Source organism: Carex rostrata, chromosome 19, assembly GCF_964058835.1.
Source record: "Carex rostrata chromosome 19, lpCarRost1.2, whole genome shotgun sequence".
Lineage (NCBI taxonomy): Eukaryota > Viridiplantae > Streptophyta > Magnoliopsida > Poales > Cyperaceae > Carex > Carex rostrata.
The window spans coordinates 103,793-127,282 of NC_135936.1; the positions used below are offsets into that span (position 1 = coordinate 103,793).

At 33.6% G+C, this 23,490-nt stretch overlaps 3 protein-coding genes across 4 annotated transcripts; all 3 read left to right on the forward strand.

Moving 5' to 3' along the window:
• The first annotated feature begins 247 nt into the window (after positions 1 to 247).
• Positions 248 to 3,379, forward strand: NET4B (Kinase interacting (KIP1-like) family protein). 2 transcript variants are annotated; one of them, XM_078321167.1, is made up of 3 exons: positions 248 to 970; positions 1,118 to 1,254; positions 1,680 to 3,379. In XM_078321167.1, the coding sequence occupies exons 2-3, from the start codon at positions 1,146 to 1,148 to the stop codon at positions 3,167 to 3,169; spliced, it is 1,599 nt and encodes a 532-aa protein (XP_078177293.1). In that variant the 5' UTR covers positions 248 to 970; positions 1,118 to 1,145; the 3' UTR covers positions 3,170 to 3,379. The 2 variants fall into 2 exon arrangements, with proteins under 2 accessions (XP_078177293.1, XP_078177292.1); XM_078321166.1 differs by having other exon boundaries at positions 248 to 1,254.
• A 7,334-nt stretch (positions 3,380 to 10,713) lies between these two features.
• On the forward strand, positions 10,714 to 18,630 carry LOC144571841 (HIPL1 protein-like). The gene is made up of 7 exons (XM_078321224.1): positions 10,714 to 10,814; positions 10,974 to 11,131; positions 11,710 to 12,438; positions 16,338 to 16,554; positions 16,913 to 17,091; positions 17,385 to 17,638; positions 18,111 to 18,630. Exons 1-7 carry the CDS (start codon positions 10,730 to 10,732, stop codon positions 18,496 to 18,498), a joined length of 2,010 nt encoding a protein of 669 aa, XP_078177350.1. The 5' UTR covers positions 10,714 to 10,729; the 3' UTR covers positions 18,499 to 18,630.
• Positions 13,893 to 15,341, forward strand: LOC144571777 (uncharacterized). Its single transcript, XM_078321154.1, has 3 exons — positions 13,893 to 14,263; positions 14,352 to 14,616; positions 14,849 to 15,341. The coding sequence occupies exons 1-3, from the start codon at positions 13,907 to 13,909 to the stop codon at positions 15,187 to 15,189; spliced, it is 963 nt and encodes a 320-aa protein (XP_078177280.1). The 5' UTR covers positions 13,893 to 13,906; the 3' UTR covers positions 15,190 to 15,341.
• Positions 18,631 to 23,490: the final 4,860 nt, after the last annotated feature.

Below are 23,490 nucleotides of genomic sequence, written 5' to 3' on the forward strand. Positions count from 1 at the left end.
TTGATTATAATATAAGGGTATAGCTCAGAAATAGTTCGTTTTATATAATTTAAATAAATATCAAAGTATTGATGATTAAGAAAACAAACAACAAATTTGGGAACTTTGTTATTATGCTATTTAGTTACGAACTGGATGATTAAAATTGGCCTGGATATCATAGATGCTAATGGTAATTACCTGTCCTGCAAAATATGCTAATTGCTGGGATTCCTTTTGGAAATCATTTCTAGTGGGGTAAAATACAAATATGATAATTTTGCAGGGCCTTCTAAAGAAGTACCATACATGATTTTTTAAGTTGTGCATGGATCTATGATAGATCTTGATAGTTGCACATGTCCATTCGGTTGTGGAGAACCAATCTTTGCTGGTCCCATCAACATATCTTACTTATCAACTGTTATTGTTGTTTGCATATGTTTGGAAAGTTGCAGGATTTTTTTTATTCTGCTTAGACATACTAGTACAGAATTCAGGAAGTTTTTTCTAGTATAGGTCAGAGTGTCTCTATTTTATTTATTGTGGAACCCACAGATATTTACAAAGAAGACCTCAGACCCCAAGTCTAGTGTTATTCAAAATGTAGAGGCCATTATTTGTTGGTGTATTTTGGTTTGGATAGAGTTCTCTAATTACACTAGTCTCACATCATCTCCTTTTGGTCTAATATTCGCTCTTTAGTTTGCTTTATTTCTTAAATTTTAAACTTAATTTTGTTATTTATCTGTATAATTTTATCGACTATATTTTATTCAAATTTAGAAAACTAATTACTACATAATTCACTGAATATTATGTTCTGGGATATTTCAAGAAAAAGGGGGAAAAAAAAGGAAAAGGAAAACAAAAGACATGTTTACTTTTGTGATAACATGTGGTAAGGCAAGCCAAGTTTGTTCAAGTAAACATGGATCTTCTCAGTAGAAACAATTCTGATTATAGAAAATGGATCAACTCTACAAATCTGGTTCATATCTCCAAATAATTAATAGTCCTTTCGTGTTTCGACTTTATTGTTTCTACGGTCTCTATTTCAAATAGGAAAAGATTTTCCTTTTCCTTCTCCTTTTTGTTTTTCAGAATTCCTAATTTTGATTATTTGCTGTTTAAATAGGGTAAATTGTGTGGTAACAGTGAGAGAGATGGCAACCAATAAGATGAAGAGATTTGGATCGAAGAAGTCGCATTCGTGGTGGTGGGATAGCCACATCAGCCCTAAAAACTCCTGTTGGCTTGATGATAATCTTCAAGGTATGCTCGTTTGCTATTTTTACTTTTCTTATTATATTGGTTCAGGATAAATCCTTGAAAAGTAGAAGGGAGAGTCCATTCAATACCCGATCATATCTAATTTCTCATTGAGTGCACTTAATGCTTGAAGAATAATTAATGGTTATAACTTTTAAAGAAAATCCGGTTGAGATGACTATATTGCCCCTGGGACAAAGTGCAAAATTTAAAGGTTTACCGGAAAAAGTCGGTAATGTGTACCTGCGGTGTTATATGAGTTGGCAAATGATTCTTTTTTTCTAAATAATAAATGTGTAATCTGTGTATCAATTTGGCAGTACATTGATGATAGCGCAATTTATTGTTCAGACAGTCAATAAAATAATAATTTTCTAAATTATATCTATTATTGCTGCTCAAAGAGTATTTGTTTATGAAAATATCAGAGATGGATAAGCAAGTGAAGGAGATGCTAGTCCTAATAGAAGAAGAAGGCGACTCCTTTGCTAAAAAGGCTGAGATGTACTACGAGAGACGACCTCAACTCGTATCCCATGTCGAAAATTTCTACCGTATGTACCGAGCTCTGGCTGAGCGTTATGACAATGTCACTGGGGAGTTACGCAAGTCCATGCAACTCCAGCCTCAGCAGAACTCCCTTAATGGGTCTGATTCTCCTCATGGGTCAGACTCCAGCTCTTCTCCTGAGAAGGAGCCTTGTCAGAGAAAAGGTGGCCGAGCTGCTGGATTTGAGTTCTTTCTGGGGTCTGATGTATCCAAGAAGGGAAGCAATGATGGATCAGAATCAGAATCTGAATCAGACTCTGGATCAGAATCGGATCAAAATGGAAATGAAATTGGTATTGGCTCTGAGTTGAATGAGAGGATCCATGAGCTAGAAGAGGAGTTGATGGGAGCAAAGGAAAGAATTAGATTTTTGGAGGAAGAAAAATTGAAGTGTGATAATGAGGCTTCAAGTTACAAGACATCTGATGCACTGGAAGCTGATTTACTTGCAAATCGGCATGAAATGGAGTGTTTAAGAGGTTCAATGGAGGTCGCAAATGGGAAATTTGAAGTCGAATTGTCGAGTCGTGATTCTGAAATTGTGAAATTGAGAGAAGATTCTGAGTCTGCATCTAGGAGGTTCTCAGAAGAGAAGTCATCTCTTGAGGCAAAAATATTGGGTATGCAAGAATCTAGTGAAGAATTAAGGATAGAAATGGAAAAAATTATGCAAGAGAAAAGTGTACTAGAGTCTCGTGTTCTCGTGTTAGAACAAGTAGTTTCCGACCTAAAAGCCTCAGCTCAGATTTCAGATGAAACTTTTTTAAAAGAAAAGTGCAACCTTGATTCTAAAATCATGGAATTAGCAAATGCTAATGCCAACTTCGAGTCCAAAATAGAGCAACTTGAGCTGCATGCAAGCGACACTGAGAATCAAGTTTCACAATTAAATGAAACCGTAACCACACTTAACAAGGAACTCAGTATGCGTGCAGATGAGATTCTCGCACTAAATTCACAACTTGACAAGAGCACAAATGAGATTCTCACCCTTAACTTGCAACTCAACAAGCGTGCAAATGAGATTCTTGCATTAAACTCTCAACTGGAGCTGCATGAAGAGGAGAAGAAATCACTCGAAGTAAAGGTGACAACCATGGAGGTCCACTTGCACGAGCTCCATCTGGAGCATGCAAAACTGATTACCGAAATTGAGGCGGTAAAGAGAGAAGCTGTAGACTTCAAGGGGAGGATTAAGGAATTGGAGAGGGAAGTTGAGAGACAAAGTATGGTGATTTCTGAAAATGCAGAAGGAAAAAGAGAGGCAATAAGACAACTTTGCATGTCAGTTGAGTATTACCGGGACGGGTATTGTCAGCTCCGGGAAATTATCAAAGGGCACAAGAGGCACTTTGTCATGGTTAATTAGGCTCTTTTTTTGTGGCATAAAATATCTTGGTGTGTATGTTGGATGTATTTCATTTGCGGTACGATCAACAGTTTCGGATGTTGATTGACTGATTGTGCAGTCTAGTGTCTGTATTAAGTTGGTTATGTTTTAATTGTATGTTGAGAAAAAATGAGGCGAACATATCATTATCGTTATAATTATAGCTATTTGTTTGTGTTTTTAAGTTTGGTAATTTAAATCTTTCTTTATATTATTTGAACACTAACTGGATGGGTTACGAAAACAGGTGTAATATTAAAGTGGGAAATTCTTAGTTCCAATGCATAGGAAGTTAGGAACTAAGAAGTAAGTGATCCTTGAGGTATATTTTTGTATCGTTTAGTAGAAAGTAAATTGCATAATATTATTTTGCAATGGACTTCACAGAATGTAACAACTGTCATCGATATGCACTAAGCCAATAACTCAATAAATATATATTGATACTATATTTGAAATATTAAGTATGATTGGAAAAATATTATTGTTTGTAGTTTGTTCATATCGATATGTGATATTTGTTTTGAAAATAAATAAACACTAACAATAACAATAACAATAACATCAGTTGAGACTTGAGAGTTGAGAGGTCTAATCTAACAAAATAGGGCAAGCGGAGTAAAGTACTTGCTTATTGACAGTAACCTAGCTCCCAAGTTACATGACCATTGGTAATTTGGTATAACTGAGCTCCGTTGATGTTGATTGTGATGCGCACATAAAAAAGCTTTTTGATTGAGATTCGTATTTAGAAAGATGTGAAAGGATGGGATTGGAATTGTAGGTTCGTGTTATTCCTCAAGAATAACAACAGATTAATTTGTTTCCTTGGTATAACAAGTTTGTATGGCTCGTACGAAAATATTCAATTAAAATCATCAATCAATATTCAGGGCTTAGTCGATTGAATTATAAACTCTCTCTCTCTCTTTTTAATACTATACCTTATTAGTGTGATTCTTATGCATCAAATCGAGAATGGAGATATATGCCGGGCCAAACGCTGGTTCTAGTAGGAAGTATGCATGTATCCCGGTTACAAGTGGGTATCCATATGTGCTCTTTACTTTTATTATTTTTGCTATAATCACAAGTATATTGGGGGAGCATGTTTGCACTTGAGTACTTCTGGGAGTTTAGTCTTATTGACATAGTTGCTATATCTCCATTCTTATATATATTAAGCACGTAGATGTTCTTATTTGTCAATGACTTTGATTAAAAGATAAAATTTCGGATTGAACATCAGCCCTCCGATCAAATATTCTGATTCTATGCATCTTTTTATGTTTTTTCTACGTTCGAAGTCTAAATTTATTTAGACACGTACTCGCCACACGTACTCTTCGTATTCAAATTTTATCATTTTTCTGATTTCTTTCTACTTTTAAATGTTATTTAAGGAACTTTTAAATTGATTGATCATATCTTAATTTTCTTTCTATTTTTTATATCATTTAATTCAGGAATGTTATTTGTCATTTAATATGCCATTTTGTTTGAATTTTTTGTATGAAAATATGATAAAAAGATAAAAAAAATATCATTTAATATGTTATTTAATATGTCATTTAAGGAATGTTATTTACATATAGATGTCATTTAATATGACATTTAATATGACATTTAAGAAATGAAATGTTATTAATTTGTCATTTAGTCTAAATATTTATGAAAATATGTCATTTTGTATCCCGTTGCAACACACGGACAAGATACTAGTGTGTGTGTGTGTATTATATTCAATGTACCTGAGGGGCCACTTGTTGTCCTTGTTAGTAGTACATGCATGGATTATCAACGAGTTTAAACTGGATGGATTGAGAGTAATTATTTTATGAACATATATCACATGATCTGCATGAAATTAAGTTCAAATTAATCTTCTGTGAGTAGTACATTAATTCTCTTCAAACGCATGCAAAGAGTTCGGTGTAGAATTAAGTTACCGATCGAGGAAGCAAGTTGTAATATATTTAGTGTCAAGTTTCTTTCCACCTTTAATTTATATCAGTGAAAAGAGGGTGACCAAGCAAATCTGATATGTGCAGATCGAATTTAGTATAAAAAAGTTACAGATCCAAACACAACTTGATACTCAACCCTGAAGCATACCTGACTTCACCTGAACCCCATCTGCAATGATTCCAAGTTTCCAATCCCAATTTAAACCTGACACTAGTACGTAAGTACTGGGGGGGACATATAGGCATAGCTAGCTCAGATCCAAAATTTACAATGATCCATATATAGTAACAGAAAAGTTACAGAACCGTACAATGATCCATGCCAACAAATAGACTGACAGGAAGCAGTAGCAGATCCACATTCATCTGTATGGGTGCTAAGTCACCTTATAATTATAAATTTTTAATTATGTATACTGAAATTTAATTGAATTTTTTTTTTTAGAACTTTTTGTATAGTCTAGCCCCCCTGGCCCCCATATCAAATATCACACGTCTACTTGTGACCTAACCATTAGAGCTTACTTTGTGATTGTGAAAAGCTTGGATTAAATTCTCACCAATGAACAATGACAATAAATATACAGCCGTTTGCTAGATCAGGAGAGCATGCATTCACAATTTAACACTCTTTTTTTGTGGTTTAATTTTGGAGGTTGCCTCAGTTCATTGTTCCATGTGATGTGATGCCTTCAACAGGAAACTTTATTTCCTAGTGCACCTAAGGAGCGCGATTCCCAGTATCAAATCTCAACCGTCTAGAGCCTCCATCAGATGGCTTCTAAGTTCTAACAAAGGATGTTGTCCCATAATAAATTATTATGACATTCCATCCGTCAATTGCATACTTGTCTACTTACTAAAAATAAAATCAATTGTTTATACTTCGATCTTGAGCCAGTCGCAGTACTACATATAACAAATTAATGATGATTATAGTGCTATTCGATGTTCTGCAACTTAAATTTAACAAGGAATGTTCTCCACAAATTCATTTTAGAAACAAACCACTTCTTAAAACAAAAGATATCAAATAACTGAAATGAGAGGTCCCTTCACTACCAATATACTTCATATACATCCAGATAGTGTGGCTCGTAACTTTATTAATTTGGTAATGGAGAAGGTCAACTGGTACTTCTTTTACTGAAATTGGGCAGATAGCTAGAAGTCAACTAGCATTAAAATAGACATATCAAGGTAATTAAACATGATATCTTTTTCTATAGAAGATAATTAATTCTCCACCTTTCGCTTCAACTAGCTAGCTAGGGCCAATCGCTTACTTTTACTTTCATAATAAGTTTTTTTTTTTTTTTTTGAATAAAATTGTGCTAAGTCAATTCATTAAAAAATGTATTTAGAAATGGATAATAAGTTTTGGCAATTAATTCGTACATGTTGCTGTATTAGATGCTTTGGGACCACTACAGCAGTCAAAAATAGTAATTGACCTATATATAAATATATGATATGCATACTTTTAAAGTTTTTATTGAAGCTTAATTTCCTGCAACTCAACTAATTAGAAGTTAATTAAACAAACTTATTGAATAATTAGACTATAAAAGTTGAAAACAATTACACAAATGACCCCACAATAGCTAAAATTTGCTGCTGATGACAGGTCAAATTGCTAAAATACCATCAAAGTTTATGCATTTGAGACCCAGTTTCGCTTAATATATTTCTATCTTCATTAATTGTATCTGCGAAGACCCCGTTTTTAACTTCCGACGGAATTAGTTTGGAGTTCAGAAAAAACTATAATTATTGTGCAACTATCATTAACTATTAAGAATCCTGATAAAAGAAATGAGGTTGATAGCGTTATAGCTTTTAAGGTCCGAAAAAATTATAACATAGCTATAACTAGCTATTTAAAACTCTATGTAGAAAGTATTATATGCAGTACCTACACTACTACAAAAACATTGAGTATACACGGTTAAAAAGTGATTGTATTAGTTTTGCAACCATGTCCGTGTGTATAATAGGATCGGTAAATTGTACACGGTTCTAGAACCTGTATGTTTTTATTTCAAAAATTTCATCAATTTTTTTCGCCAAAACACATTATACACAGTTAAAAATGTAAAACCGTATATGAAAAAATAACCCTCCACATTTTCTTTATTAAAAATCATGTATAATTCGCATTTTTTCGTCAAAACACTTATCCTACACTTTTTTATTATTAAAAATCAAATATAATTCATATTGAAAAAAATCCAATAAAACTGTAGATCTGAATTCAAATTAAATCCTAGACCTTAATACCAAAAATACTAAATTAAATTAAAAAAAACTATGAATTTAAACACAACATATACCAATATAAACAATATAAACAATATTTACAATTACATCATATATTATTAGTTACATGAATAACATTCTAACTAAAAAAAAATGAAAATACACCAAAAAACCCTAAATCTGAGACTCTATACATTTTCATGAACAACGCATAAGCAAAAATACAAAACTGAAAATTAGAAAGGAAAAAATGAACCGGAAACTTCAACGCAAGTTTTGAGGCTCTTTCCCTTTGTTTTTTTGCAATTTTGATTGCACATATGCACAATTACCGAACCATTCATTCAAAAATTTGCTCCAACATCTTTCTGAATAAAAAAAAAGTGTACAATTGGGTTCAATTATACACGGTGCTTTATTAAAAACCGTGTATAAATGTTGGAGCACATGTATACATTTTTTTTTATTGAAAACCGTATATGAATATTGAAGCAAAATTTTCAAATAGTAATTTCTTGTTTTGAACACGAATTTGATGAAATATTGAGGAAAAGTGTATAATGTGTAGTATATAGTTATATACTTAGCATTTTTATAGCAGTGCTATTCAAAAAAGGATATGTAATTAAGCCGGCCTCCACATATTTTAGTCAAGACAGTGCAATACATGTTGTTGGCTTGAACGAGAAGTATTATAAAGTGCCAAAAATATCTTGGGCAATATTTTCTGACTAGGCTACAATTTTTGCATGATTTCATATTATCAATTTGGTCATTTTCTTAATTTTGTTATTTATGTTTGTATATAGAAGGATGGACGTCTAGCCAATCAATTTTTATTTAATGTCTATAAAAAATATTTATTTGAATTTTGAGCTCACGATGTTCTACACAAAAGGTGTTGTCTTTTACCACTAAGTCAAAGACTGATTTTTTATTAGATAACTGTTAAATTAAAGGCAATTGATTCCATCTCCGTATATGATTCAGAAAAAAAAAATACGAGTTTTATCTTGAAATGCTTTACATGTGGAATGTCGCAATTTTAAAATTCAGACAGAAAAATCCCTTATAAATATTAAATATTTGATGACTTACTCTCCATCCTTTATTAAGAAAAAAGTTTTATCTTGAAATAATTAAAAATGTTTCAATAATTCCCCTGAAATTCTAACATCTATTATTATGGTTAAATACCTCTATTATTGTTCGGAGAACTTTTATGAACTATAATATTCTGACCTTGTTAGATCAGACTAATCCTAGTAATATGATACTAAATCTGCGAAGTCAACAATTGCTACTATACCAATACAAACATATTTTCATTTTGGATAAATTTCGTTGGAGGTTACTAATTTTTTCCTTTTGACATGAATTGATCATTCAAGTTTGATTTCTCTCCATAGTCACTGAATTTTTAATTTGCTCCAATCAAGTTACTTATAACTTTTTCATCCAAAATATTAACGGAATATTAACTTTTCCGATAGTATTTTGGATGAAATGAGCATATTCTGTTATATTTTGGACAAAATGAGAATATTCCGTTAATATTTTGAATGAAAAAAAATTCTAGAATGACTTGATTGAACAAATTAAAAATTCAGTGACTATGAAAAAATAAATCAAACTTGAATTATCAATTTATAACAGACATGAAAGTTCAGTAACCTCCTACAAAATTTACCTTTTTATTTTTCAATGGTTCCATCGGATTTACCTAATTGGCCCTGATTTTTTCCTCCAAAAAAGCTGCACCCGGAGGAAAAAAAATAGCAAACCTGCATTATGTACAAAATACTATGAAAAAAATAGTTAAATGTGATCAAAATAGTTAAATTATGAATCTTGATCATAAACTAACTTAAATTATATAAAAGAAAATAGTTAAACGTGACCAAACGTAACTAGTCACGTTTGGACAAGGTACGTTTAGGCATAGTGTGACTCTTGTACCGTGACCATTCGCATATGTGACCACCCAATCATGACATGGTACAATACGATAAGAAACCAAAGTCACAACGTGTTAATCACACATTTTCTCCACTCTTAATTTTTTTTTTTTTTTTTTTAGAGGGAAAGCCCGTAGACTTACTTTTTTTTCCTTCTAACTTCTGTGGTACTTTTTTCCTTGTACGAATATATAATCTGAGCGTGAAAAATGGAAGACAGTTTGTTACTTTCATTAGTATTGAAGGTTTTGAAGGTAGATGAACAATGAAGTCAAAGGTTAATTAAGGTTTTAGCTTTTTCTAAGAGCTTATTTGTGAAAATATTTTGATAATATTGTCAACGAGTGTTTTGAAATTAAACAGAATGTTGTAAATCAATATTATGTATCAAATAAATAAATGCAACTCAAAGTTCGACAAAAGTTTGGATTATTTTTGTTAACCTATTACAAAGTTAAAGCAAATGTTTCGATTCCTCTTCATTTGCATCGTCACAGATCGGAAAATGTGTATATATATAAAAAAAAAAATTCATGCATCAAATTAAATTTCTCAGTCAAAATGTATTAAAAGAAAAGAAGAGTCACATTTTCTTTGTGTATGATTAATTGAGAGAAAAATAAAAAAGAGCAGCTTATGATCAATAGACATTGATCATAAGAGAAACAAACACAGAGATTCTAAATTTCAACTTCTAATTGCTTCCCACTATAAATAAGTCAAGTAAATTTGTTATGGACCAACAAGTCATAGTATCCGTTGCAGCTATTATATATATATGCCAACCATTTTTTTAAAAGAAAATAAACGATAGGGAAAAAAAGGTTCCAACTCGTGTCAAGTTAAAATTGGGATCATCATGTTCAAACAGAAATCCATCATTAAAAATGAAATCATGAATATCAAATCAAATGTATGGTCGATTTCGTAGTAATATATAATTTCATGCCTATCAATAGACATGGATAAAATGATAAGCTCTATATCATAGTTTTGAAATTTTGTAACATATATATATATATATATATATATATTATTTGTACCCAAATAGTACATCATCTTTTTTTCATAATTTCTGGGATCAATATTTTACTCAAGTTTTATTATATGATATTAATGGGAGTTGGTACTTTACATGCTATCCAAAAAAGATAAAAATAAAATAAAATCAAACCAACATGCTTCTTCCGTACTTGCTCTTCAAATTGAAGCAAACGATCGTTGCTTTACTATACTTGGAAATTTGAAATCTATTAAACACGTAAATTAAACTTCATTCTCTTTTCATTCTTATATAAATAGAGAGAAAGCGAAGATCAGTCTCACCTTTTCAGTAGTCACTCAATATACTAAACATGAGCGTCAGATGTTTAATTCCTTTTCTCCTCTGCCTTTTACTGTTGCCATCCTGCTATTCTCTGCCATTATGCACCGATTCAAGTAGGCCCATTCTTTCTGCAACTCATTTGAAAATCTTTTACTTCTAGTAACTAGTGATCAGAATCTGCAAAATATATACACCACAAAACAATCATAGAATAATACTAATCAAGCTCTTACTCTTGGCTTATAATTATGTATGTATTTCTTGATCAACAGCATGGCCGATAGAGATAAATGATACACTTACATTTTGTGGCTACACGGGGTCGACTTGTTGCAATGCCACTGATGACTCGGATATCATGGCCCAATTCACAGCCATGAACATCACTGATTCGTCGTGCGCTTCAATTATCAAATCAATTCTTTGTTCGGTATTAACTCTGCACTTAAAGTAATTTACCTGTGTTTATATATATATATATATAGCATCTGCAATATAATTGACCTACGATTATGCTTATTACAGTTCCTGTAAGGTATAGAGGCTATTGATTCCTTGACTATTGCCATTACTAATTAAATTAAAACAACTGGCTGGTGTAGTTGTGTTTTGTTTTTCTATTTTGATGTTGTTTCTAACCTCTCTTTTTTTTCATTATTTTTTCTTTCTTTCTTTCTGTACAAACAATCATTAATTTGTCTTCTCCAAAAAAACAAAATAATTTACAAGAACATACCTAATTAAGCGAATTTGCTAAATTTTCATGTACCAAAGAAGTCTTAAAACATATGTTGAAGAATGAGTAATGACCGTTGGATCTGTAGTGAGGTGGATAGTCTCATAGTCCTGTAAATGAATTTAAATTCTTGTACGTGCTCAATGATTAAGGAAACTTATTATAGGTGCATGGATGCATGGTGATATCTTTGGTCCTCTGATGTTAATTATACACCTTCTAAAGACATAAATCTAACTATACTGATCAGCTATCCTACTTTTAACTCGCAGAAATGCAACCCTTATTCCGGTGAACTATACACTGTAACTGATACTCCACGCACAACTCCGGTCCTGTGCAACAATTCGACATCTGATTTTTGCGCTGCAACATGGGAAACATGCCAAAATGTTACCATTCCTAACAATCCTTTCTCAGATACCTCCACCCCAACCGATCTCTCCGAACTATACAACTCGTCGGCCGACTTCTACTATTCTGCCGGTGGCCCTGTAACTGACCAGACTGTCTGTTTCGATGGCTTTTCAGCTAGATTTCCACTGACAGTTCCAACTCCTAAACCTCAAGGAATATGTGTCGAAAGACTTGACAACGTGTCTTTCACTAACATGGCGCCCCACCCTGATGGATCCGACCGCATCTTTCTAGCTACAAAGAACGGCAAGATATTCCTAGCCGAGGTGCAGAATTTTGGGAATGCATTAATATATAATGAGTCTAATCCATTTCTTGATCTAACAAATCGGGTTTATTTTGCCAATGACTTTGGGTTGTTGGGTCTCACATTTCATCCGGACTTTACAAATAATGGGCGGTTTTTTGTGTCATACAACTGCGACAGCACAATGACACCTGATTGTTTGGGGAAATGCTCATGCAATTCAGAGATTGGCTGTGATCCAACAGATCTTGACCCAGATAATACAACAATACCGTGCCAGTATCAGGAAATTGTTGCTGAGTATACTGTAAATGGGACATCATTCTCTCCTTCAACAGTACGTCACTTGTTGCTTTTTCTCAACCATCTGCTAAATCCTTTCTTATATTAATGTTAAGCCAGGCCATCAGTAGCATTATATTAATCCATGGACAGGACAAATTAATCATGTGTTTATTTAGAAATCATCACAACTCGTATTTACATTAGCTATGACCAATGCGGACATTATTATTATTAATTAATTACAACGTAATACTGATGAATGAATATAGAACAAACCTATGAAATTCTTAATAGCAGAAAAAATAAAATAAGAAAAACAAGCAAAATATTTATAAAAAAGGGAAGGATTTGTTTGATTTAAATAAAACAGGACAAGTCCTTAAGACTGTGCTCCAGTTGTGGGTAAAAGAGGGGAGGGGACGGGACAGGAGGGGAAAAAAGAGTAAGTTACACGCTCCACAAAAAAAAATTGAGAGGTAGAGTAAACAGCGAGAGTGACCAGCTTACTCTACTTGGACGAAATTCGTCCCTCCCAAATCGGGGTGTAGCGGAGGGAAAAGAGGGCCCACCAACGACAATTTACTCATTCTACCCTTTCCCGCCTCTTCAACTTTGCGTTTTTTGTTTTCCCTCCTTCCGTGCACAAATAGATATAAGTGAAATCAGTTTATCTTCTTCTCTCGTGCCCTCACTTGATCAGGTAAGATGTGAAAACTTTGATACTGATTTGCAGACAATGATCTATTTGCCTTGATCAAAGCAAAGAACGATCTATTTACTCATTTTCAGAAATCTCAGTTTTCACTTTTCACATTATTTCTTTACTTTGATTTTTAATCGAGAGAAAATGTGAAAACTTTGATGCATTTCGTACTTTGATTTCTAAAAGGCAAAGAGAACAATCAAATGAAAAATGTGAAACTATCAAATTTAGTTGGAAGTTAGAAATTGATACTGGTACTAATCTTATATTAGTTCGAATCAAATGAAAGATGAAAAATGTGAAACTATCAATTTTTTTTTTTTTGTACTGTTACCAATCTTATACTAGATAATTGGTACTGGTACCAAACTTATAAAGCATGATGATATTCTCTTTTTTTTTTTTTTTTGTCATGCTCAAAACAAGAAATTACTTGACTCATTTTTACTGACAAACTGTTCCTTTACTTTTGCTAGGCGATTTCTGCAAATTCTTTTGACGAAATTGGTACATTTATTGCCAAAGTGTTCCTTTACTGACAAACTTTACCGTCCTTTCAGCTTCTAATTTTTATGAATGATCTAAAAATTATAATACTGCAAATACTACTGTATAACCATTTCAATGAATTGCAACACTGAAAACAACTTATGGAGCATATAGTTTTAGAAATTATGTCATGTAGAAAATTTATTGCCTTCTCATATAAGAGTGCCTATGGTCACAACATGATATGATGCAAATGAGCTAACTTAAAATACCAGCATGCTTCATTATCGAACCTAACTTGTGATCTTTCATAATTTGCAGTTTTGAAATGGGAAAAAGGAAGGATTCATCCAACACCGCTGGAAATGGCAAGGAAGAATTCCTTCATTGGAACACCGCCATGGATGGCTATCTCATTGATGCATTTGTTCACCAAAATGAGATTGGAAATCGAGTAGGTGGCACATTTACCAGTAAGGCTTATGATAACGTACTTTCAGAGCTTTCAACGGTATTTCCTGAGAAAAAAATTGACAAGGAGCGAATTAAGAATCGCATCAAGTACATAAAGAAAGGATTTGGACCGTGCTATGATATATTCAAAAATGGATTAAGTGGCTTCAGTTGGGATCCATTGAATAGTATGTGGTGTGCCGAGCCAGAGGTGTGGGATAAATTAGTGGAGGTAAGTATTTTGTCGCTAATTAAATAATTTCCAATGCATAACAAATTATTAATCTCGGGTTTTCTAATTTAGTAAATTCTTTTGGAAGGCTCATCCTAATGCAGCTTCATGGAGAAACAGGCCCGTATATCATTATGAAAAATTGGCGCGTTTGTATGGGAATGACCGTGCAACCGGAGAAGAAGCTGAAACACCTGCTGAAATTAGGGAAAGAGAAAGAAATCTGAGACAGATTAATCACAATATTACCATTGAAGATGTTGATCACATGGTATCTACTGATGAAGTGATTTTAGAAAGCTACACCATGTCTACAAATGAAAGCTCTCCACTACTCAATAGGCAACCTGAAGGTATTGTTCTCTAGTCCATCAATTTACTTATGTCATGTGCATATTCACAATTTTTTGGAGGGGGTATTTGCATATTGTAGATTTCAAAATTAGCAAACATTACTTGATGTCATCAAAGCATTTTGATCTTGTTTCTTTTATTATTATTATTTCTGTTGTTTGGCTGCCTTAGCTAGTTGTGTCCTCTTGTATAAACTAAGATACTGATGCTGGTTTTTGAACCCTTTGGCAGGTAGTTCTCCACCACTTAATAGGCAACGTGAAGGTAATTCTTCTAACAAAAAAGCTAAGACCAAGGAATTGATAGATAATGATATTTCAATTTTGAAAGAATCATTCCAAGTTGTAGCTGATGCTATCTTGAAATCAACTAATGAGCTCGTCAAATCACAACCAACACCTCCAATAGCAAAGAGTGAAATTTGGAATATGTTGGTGGAGCTAGGTTTTGATGGCCTAAAGAGAATGGAGACATATCTCTTTCTAATCAAGAATCCTGATATGTTGGATGCTTTCCTTGGATGTCCTTTAAGTGAGCGTAAGAAACTTCTAGAAATTATGTCCCTCAATTAAGGTACTTGAACTACTGCCCTTTTGTTTGATGCTATGTTATGCATCATTTTTGTGGATAAATACTTGTGTGAAGATGGAAAAAATATAGTTTTTGACAGTTGGTGATAGTTTATGTGATGGAGATATATATTTTGTGAATGAAACTTGATATAATATTTATAGACTCATTTACGATTTGGAATGAATCTTAGTTTAACTAATGGATGCATTTTTTTTAGAATAAATTAAGTTGATAAATAAATTCACATTTGGAATGAATATGTTAAACTATTAAATATTCACATTTGGCTGATCTTTGATTTTTGAGGGACTTGCTTGTAAGTTAATAAAAACTTCAAGGACTGACATGTAACTTTTGTCTACCTTCATTGTCAGCTTCTTTTCTTTGCTTACTGTTACATATTATTTTATTCAGCTTTTTTTAGTTTATATCTATTATGATTTATTTATGCTTCTTAGAGCTTACTTTTTTCACTATTCAAATGATATAGAAGGCATAAGATGATTTATGTACCATTATACCGGTATTGTATTGTACCGTTGTATCAGTATGGAAATTATTTATATACTTAAGAAGAAAGGCACATGTCGTTAGAAAAAAATATCAGAGAAGGAATTTATATAATTTGTGAAGATGTACATTTATTTAATTATTTATATATTATATGTAACTTAATTAAAGGAGACGTCATTAGAGCAGGTCCTGAAGGGATGGAAGTATATCAAAAATGTTGAGCAAGTCCGAAAGGATGCAAGTATATCAAGAATATTGGCATAACCAGAGCAGGTTGTGAAGGACTTCTCTATTTTGTTGGTGTGAGGATAAATTAGTAATTTTAGATAAAATATAAATTGAATTAAAAAAAGTATCCAGTTCTCCCTTTCCTCTGTATGCTTTTCTGGAGCAAGTAAACATCTTAAAAAGTCCCCCTCCCCCTCCCGTCCTCTCCCCTCCCGTCCTCTCCCCTCCCCTCCCCTCCCCTTCTACTTAAACTTCTGGAGCACAGTCTAATTGTGACAATCAACAGGACAATTATCCTCTTTTGTATGTATAATGTGCACATGCCCTTTCAGCTTTGCTCTTATCTAGGTTCTGATTTGTATGCAAAGTAACTCATTGCTTCTCTGTTGACATGAAAATGTATTAGGCGACCGTTGCCAATCCAATTGAAGTTCGACGGATATTCACCATGGGTCTTCCATATACGAGTCACCATGCTGGCGAAATATTCTTTGGTCCTAAAGATGATTATCTATATTTGATGATGGGAGATGGAGGGAACAGTGGAGATCCATGGAACTTTGCTCAGAACAAGAAATCAGTGCTCGGAAAAGCTCTCAGACTGGATGTAAATCATATGCCAAGTACGTTACACCACGAGCTTTAAACTCAAGGATAGAATTTTAAACTTATATTATGTTTTGTTTTCAATGTTTAAAAAGGGGTAACGATCAGGACAAATAAGCTGTGGCTTAATTATTAATATTTGATCATATAATACTGAAATTACTACAGTCACAGTGGATGGTTCTGATCTTACAACATATATGATAGGTTTATATAACAAGTTAAGCCACAAAGGTCAAAGGTATATAACTGAAATATGACATTTCTCATCTATTTTTCTTTGTCAAGAATACTGGGGTTTATGATATATTTATTTACTCTAAATGTCAAGTACTCTGTTTTTTTCCTTTTCTTTTTCCCTCTTGTTTTCGTCAGCTCAAGCTGAAATTGACAGCCTAGGCTTGTGGGGAAATTATACCATTCCCAGTGATAATCCGTATTATAACGACAGTGGGTTCAGGCCAGAGGTTTGGGCCCTGGGATTGAGAAATCCATGGCGGTGCAACTATGACTTGGAAAGGTCATCCTATCTGTTTTGCGGTTCCACAGGCAATGTAAGTTGCAAATATCTAAAATGCAACAAAATCAAAATTTTCCTTTAGAATATAGATCCTAATTGATTTACCTTGAAATAATGTTACATATATTCATACAAATTGATCAGTACGTATATCTATAAGGTGTGATGTTAGGGTGCATATATCTATATAACTAGCTGCTGTCTAGTCTTTTCTGTTTATTTGCTCATATTTTCGGCCAAGTTGATTATTAAGACGTAATAAATATACACAATTTCAGGAGTCATACCTCCTATTTGATCACCAAAACAAGATTAAACCTTTTGTAGGATGATGTCTCGGAAAAAATGGATGAAGTAGATCTACTGACGAAGGCAGGGAACTATGGCTGGAGGGTCTATGATGGCTTCCATCTTTTCCACACGAATTGGACACCGGGTGGTAGTACACCACCTGAATCCATAAATCCTATTTTTCCTACATTGGTCATGCGACACTCGGAAACACATAGTAATTTGAACCTAGCTGCACTCGTTGCTGGATATGTGTACAGGGCAAGAAGAGATCCCTGCTTATATGGAAGGTACAAGTATACAAGTATCTTTTCTTTTTCCTAAACTAATGATAGAGAAAAATGAGTTGCATCCATAATTCATTTCAATTTGTTGTAGATAATTTTGCATTCGTATTGAAAATCAGCAATTCTATTTTTTTTTTGCTTTGGATTCATGGATCTTCTATCAGAAATATAATTTACAAACCACTGCTGACCATACTGAATCATATTACAGTTATACTCATTTACCAACAAAAATTATAATGATTAGTAATGATTTGACAACCACAATTCTGAACCAGTGACATTTAAAAAGAAAAATTCAACTGAAGAAAGCCCAAAAGAAATACAAAACCTAAACAGAGAATCAGAGCCAATGATATATACTAGGTATAAAATTATAAATTAGTCGATGGTACATGATCTGTTCGGATATGCAGATGACATTTTGAAACTAAAGAGTTCTCACAGCAGAATATCAACCTTTCTATTACTTTAGGTTCATCTACGCCGACTTGTTTGGGTTTGACATGTGGACCGCAGAAGAGATCCCATACATGAGCGGCAACTTCAGCAGTGAGCAAGTGAACTTCACCTGCACCGCTAGTTCTCCTATCCCTTGTAGCTTCGTTAACTCAACCACAATTCCAGCATTTGGCTACATATACTCTTTCGGGCAGGACAACAACAAAGATGTACTCCTGTTGGCAAGTACAGGAGTTTACCGGATTGTCCGATCACACCGCTGTGGTTATACATGCAATCTGGATCCATATTACCCATCACCGGATGATGTACAAACACCGAGTTACCCGCCGACACCAAGCCCTGTGGAACCACCGAGTTCTTCGCCGGTGGCAGCACCAACATCGATTGGACCTTTCTGAGTCGAATTAAGACCACTGAATGTCCTGAATTTCAAGTAATAAATATTTTCAAATAAGATGGAATAATAATTCTGAATTAGCTGTGTGTGGAAGTCCAATTTAATATGTTATGGTTTTTCTGCCACGGCTGGCATGGTAATTTTTCAAGTTCACTGCTTATTTCTTTTTCATAAAAGGCTTTTGTAAGTGTCCGACCTGTGACTGTGCATGAATCTGTGACGGGCTTTGGTATTTTATTTTATTTCAATTTATGATTGTTGAATTTATTTTGAATTTACTAGACCAACTTGGAAGAGAAAAATTTCGTTACTAAATAAATCATGAACCAATCCAAGTCCTATATATATATATTATATGTTATATATATTATTGAATTGAGAAATATGAGATTCTTATAGCCTCCATTCCATATTGCTGACAGCGATGACTTAATTCTGGAGCACTTTTTTTATCATGAGATATGCTGAATAAACAGTAAAAGGTCCGATTGAGTCTGAGTGTCCCATCCAAATTCCAAACGGCTCCATCAACTCTTCCATTTGAGAGCGCCCATCTTGATTCTTGAGTGTGAAGCATCGAGGTTAACTCATCAGCTGCTCGATCTCCGTGATAATACTTGTCTGAAAAAAACCAAAATGTTAAAATTACAATCTCGTTGTCTCCTTGTTAGAAAGCGGGTGTACCAAACAAATGACCAAAGTTCTTTGGACAAGATCTTTTCAAATTCGCGGCTAAACATTTCAATTTGTGTTAAAAATTTGGGCAGAAATTGAGGTCGAATATATTTTTTTAACGGGTTTAGATTCGAATCGCCTTCATAATTCTCTTTTCGCTTTCGTCCGCCTACCAAATTGCATTCTACCTATCGAATCGGTTGTAAAATTGCATGTGCATTGCCGAATTGAACAAAGATTTAAAAATACATTTATCTCCTAATTAGATTAAACGACTCACAAACCATCTTTGAAATTTGAACTGACAATCGGTACTCTGAATTAAATTCAGAAGTAGGCAGAATCAAATTCAGGGATAGGCAAGACCTATCAAAGAACCTAGTCAAAAAAAGAAAAAAAATTCCAGGGGTAGGCAGCTGCCTACCCCTGTGCCACTGTGGCTCCGCCACTGTCTACATCCAATAAATAAGTTTGTACAATTTATTTTTTATATATTATAAATGATAAGCCGAAATTGTATCTATTGAAACCTAGGATTTGTTATGTAAATTAAGCCAAGTTTTGATTAAATTAGGTTTGATTAGGTTAGAAATGTCTAAAAGTTCAAGTTACTGTCCTAGTTATGTTTATTTTGCAGGTAATCAAGTGCTTGGAGCTTAACGGAGCAAAAAGGGTGATCTGTAGCAAGTCAACACGAAATTTGGAGCATCTTTCACATTTATTGCGGACCGAAATGAGGTTATTGCGGGCCGCAACATTATCAGACAGAGCAAGCTTCCAGACAGCATTTTCCGAACCTTTATTGCGGACCGCAAGGACCTTTATTGCGGCCCGCAAGGACCTTTATTGCGGCCCGCAAGGACCTTTATTACGACCCGCAAGGACCTTTATTACGGCCCGCAATTAGGTCGGTTCAGAGCCCGAATTTGCTATTTTTGATTGGTTATTTCTGGATTTTTGAGTGGGGTATATATAGGAACCTGTAGAACAGATGGGGGACGTTTTTTTAGGCAGAATTTCTAGGTTTTGAACAAGGAAAAGCAAGGAAAAGCAAGGAAAAGCAAGGAAAAGCAAGGAAGAGAGAAGAAGGAAGAAGGGAGCAAAATCGATCAACCGGTTTTATCATTTTCTTTCCTTTGGAACTCTTTTATTCTTTTGATTTCATTTGTGCTTTAGCCATGACTGGCTAAAGGCTTTTCTAGGGTTGATTAGGGTTGTACTTGAAACTTTTGTTATGATTTAATTGGTTTTATTCTATATATTCTTGTTCTTTGTTATGATCTATTCTTTATTTTAATTGATTGTGAGGACTTAATCGAAATCACATGAAACCCTAGGATTTGGTATTTGCAATTGAGAAATTGAATATTAGGTCCAGACCATAAGGAATAGGGTATTTGATAGGCTAAGTACCGAGAGGTGACGCGTGTCTTATACGGGCTTTACCTAATAGTTTAGATAATTGTGCCAAGTACCGAGAGGTGAAAGATAGTTTTCTAGATTTATTGGGACAGTAAGAACTTAATGACTTTAGATTAGAGTAGCCAAGTACCGAGAGGTGACGTTTATTCTAATCGAAAGATGGTATTAATATAGAGATATCCCTTTGTACCTACAACACCCAACTGTGTCTTCATAAATAAAAGAACAAATTTAATAGACCAATTAGTCGTAACACTAGTGGATAGGAACCCTAAGAAACCCTAATTTCTCATTCTTGTTAAAAACCGAATTTCGCCTTAAGACTTTAGTTTAATTTAATTTAATCGCAATCAAACCAACCAATTGAACAAACAAAAACCTCTTTACTTTCTTTTACTTTCTTTTACTACATTAAATTGTTAGGTTAGAGTTAATATTCCGACTTGTCCCTGTGGAGACGATCCCTAAGTACTCCTCGATAAGGTTGTACACTTGCAACCAAATTGAGTGCAATTTAGGATTTATTACTTGTGTAGTAAAAATCACATCAATAAACTCCAACCAATAAATAAGTTTGTACAATTTATTTTTTATATATTATAAACTCCAACCAATAAATAAGTTTGTACAATTTATTTTTTATATATTATAAACTCAGGGAGGAGGAAGGGGAGGAGGGATAATATAATAAGGAAAGACTCCCTTGGGCTTATAAAAAGTAGCCCAAGATTTTAAAACAACAAAGGCCCAAAGCACATGATGCTTTGACTTCACATTGCAAGTGGCCATAGAATAGAAATTGACTCTCACAGTAATTTTTCTAAAGAAAATGAAAACGGTTATCCCTTCAAATCTCGGCGTTTTTCTTTTGGCCCTCAGCGGTGCAGTGCTTTTAAAATTATAAAGATTTTATTTAATGAAAGTGCTTTCAAATGCTCACGCTGGCGAAAAACTCGAATATCATTTGCTAGTGCGTTTCTGTTGCCGCCATCTTCGAAATTACAGCTGAATATTGCAAGTGGGTATCCATGTGTGCTCTTTATTTATTTATTTTTGTAAAACCATGAGTATGCATGGAGAGCTTGTTTGCACCTGAATACTTTGAGTTTGATCTTATTGACATAGTTGCTATTATATAATGTACCTGAAGGGCCACTTGTTACCCGTGTTAGTAGTAGGTACATGCATGGATATCAGTGAGTTCAATCTGGATTGGGATTAATTATTTTATGAATATCGCATGATCTGCATGGCAGTTCAAAACTTCAAATCAAATCTTCTTTGGGTAGAACATTCCCTTCAAGCGCAGAGAAATAGGCGTACGTACAAGTTATCGAGGAAGCAAGTTGTAGTAAATTTGGTGTCAAGGTTCTTTTCACTTTCTTATCAGTGAAAAGAGGGTTACGTACCATGCAAATCTGATATGATCAGAATTTTGTATTGAAAAGTTATAGATACAAACACAACTTGATACTCAACCCTGAAACATATATACCTGACTTCACCTGAACCGTACCCGATTTGGTATCTGATATGATTCCAAGTTTCAATTAATTCATAATTAATAATCCATAGAGTAACAGAATGTCAAAATTTTAAATTGAGCCAATGAAAATGGCTAAGATTTAAATTGGTCAAAACTCAAATTGCCCTTCCAAATTTGGTCCCGCACAAAACCTATCATTCTTCTGTTCTGAAGCTAGTGCGTAATATTACTCTATGTACCATATGATGATTATTTAACTTACTGGTACTAAAGTCTCTGCATAGTGCTTATGTGGCTTGTGATACAAGAGCGTAACAAATTAACAATGAAGATAATTCCTTTACAGAGTAATCTTTTGAGAGAAGTTAATTAAAAGGTCAAAATTATAACTATATCAAGCATTGAAATTGAAGATTTTTTTTTTTTACTATCAATTTGCTTCATATCCTGGTGCCACTATAGCCAGTTACTTTGTTAATTTAGTAATTGATTGCATAGACTCATAGTAAGTTAACTAGTATATAATCCAAAGATGTGACCAGAATTTTATTTTGACAAGGAATAAATCCAAACTATCAGATTCTTGGTAACATAAACCGTACAATGATCCATACCAAAATATAGGCCGATGGAAAGAACCTTTATACTTTGCATTTAAACCGGTACGTATAAATGATTCGCCCAAAGCTGACGAAATGGATATCAAAATAAAGAAAAATAAAAGCTGATTTAAACTGGAATTACATCATATAAAAACCTAGCTAATTAAGCAGGAGCTGAGGAAGTAATTTAAAAGCAACAATTAAGAGTTTAATCCAGGAGCACAACCTGGTATATCAATCTAAACCAAAGCAATCCCTGAACATTACAAAACACATTAAGAAACATCATTAGTAGTCATTTCAATCATTCCTTGTCCAGACCCAGGGAAAATCAGTAACATGCATCACTGGCATCGAAGCTACACAGGAAGATTAATTGGTAACTGTTAAATTATAGATCTCATTATTTAATTAATATAGAAATAGAAATTTACTTATTTACAAAAATAGATAGATAACGGTAACGTGTACCTTCATTACTAAAATAGGAAATAGTACCAACGGCTAGTTTTGAAGCCTTGTAATTATAAATAGGAAATCTTGTAATAAGAAAGATTTTTTTTTTCTCAATATATATTTTCTCTCTTCATTTTATACTATTTATCTCTAAAATTCAACATGGTATCAGAGCAACAGATCTGAAATATGCCGCCCAAGTACCACATAAACTAGCAAAGCTAGTCGGTACCAAAAAATAGCAAAAATCTGCAAAAATCAAAATGGCTCAAGAAGGGCAAGGGCAACAAAAGCTAACACATATTTTGCTCAATGGCCAAAACTATTTATCATGGGCAAAGGCTGCACATAG

Excerpts from the sequence above, each read along its gene's own strand:
- NET4B (XM_078321166.1), top strand. The coding sequence starts at position 1,146 with ATGGCAACCAATAAGATGAAGAGATTTGGATCGAAGAAGTCGCATTCG. Across the intron at positions 1,255-1,679 it reads GCTTGATGATAATCTTCAAG|AGATGGATAAGCAAGTGAAG; the intron begins GTATGCTCGTTT and ends TGAAAATATCAG.
- LOC144571777 (XM_078321154.1), top strand. The coding sequence starts at position 13,907 with ATGGGAAAAAGGAAGGATTCATCCAACACCGCTGGAAATGGCAAGGAA. Across the intron at positions 14,264-14,351 it reads TGTGGGATAAATTAGTGGAG|GCTCATCCTAATGCAGCTTC; the intron begins GTAAGTATTTTG and ends TTCTTTTGGAAG. Across the intron at positions 14,617-14,848 it reads ACTCAATAGGCAACCTGAAG|GTAGTTCTCCACCACTTAAT; the intron begins GTATTGTTCTCT and ends ACCCTTTGGCAG.
- LOC144571841 (XM_078321224.1), top strand. The coding sequence starts at position 10,730 with ATGAGCGTCAGATGTTTAATTCCTTTTCTCCTCTGCCTTTTACTGTTG. Across the intron at positions 11,132-11,709 it reads TCAAATCAATTCTTTGTTCG|AAATGCAACCCTTATTCCGG; the intron begins GTATTAACTCTG and ends TTTAACTCGCAG. Across the intron at positions 12,439-16,337 it reads CATCATTCTCTCCTTCAACA|GCGACCGTTGCCAATCCAAT; the intron begins GTACGTCACTTG and ends AAAATGTATTAG.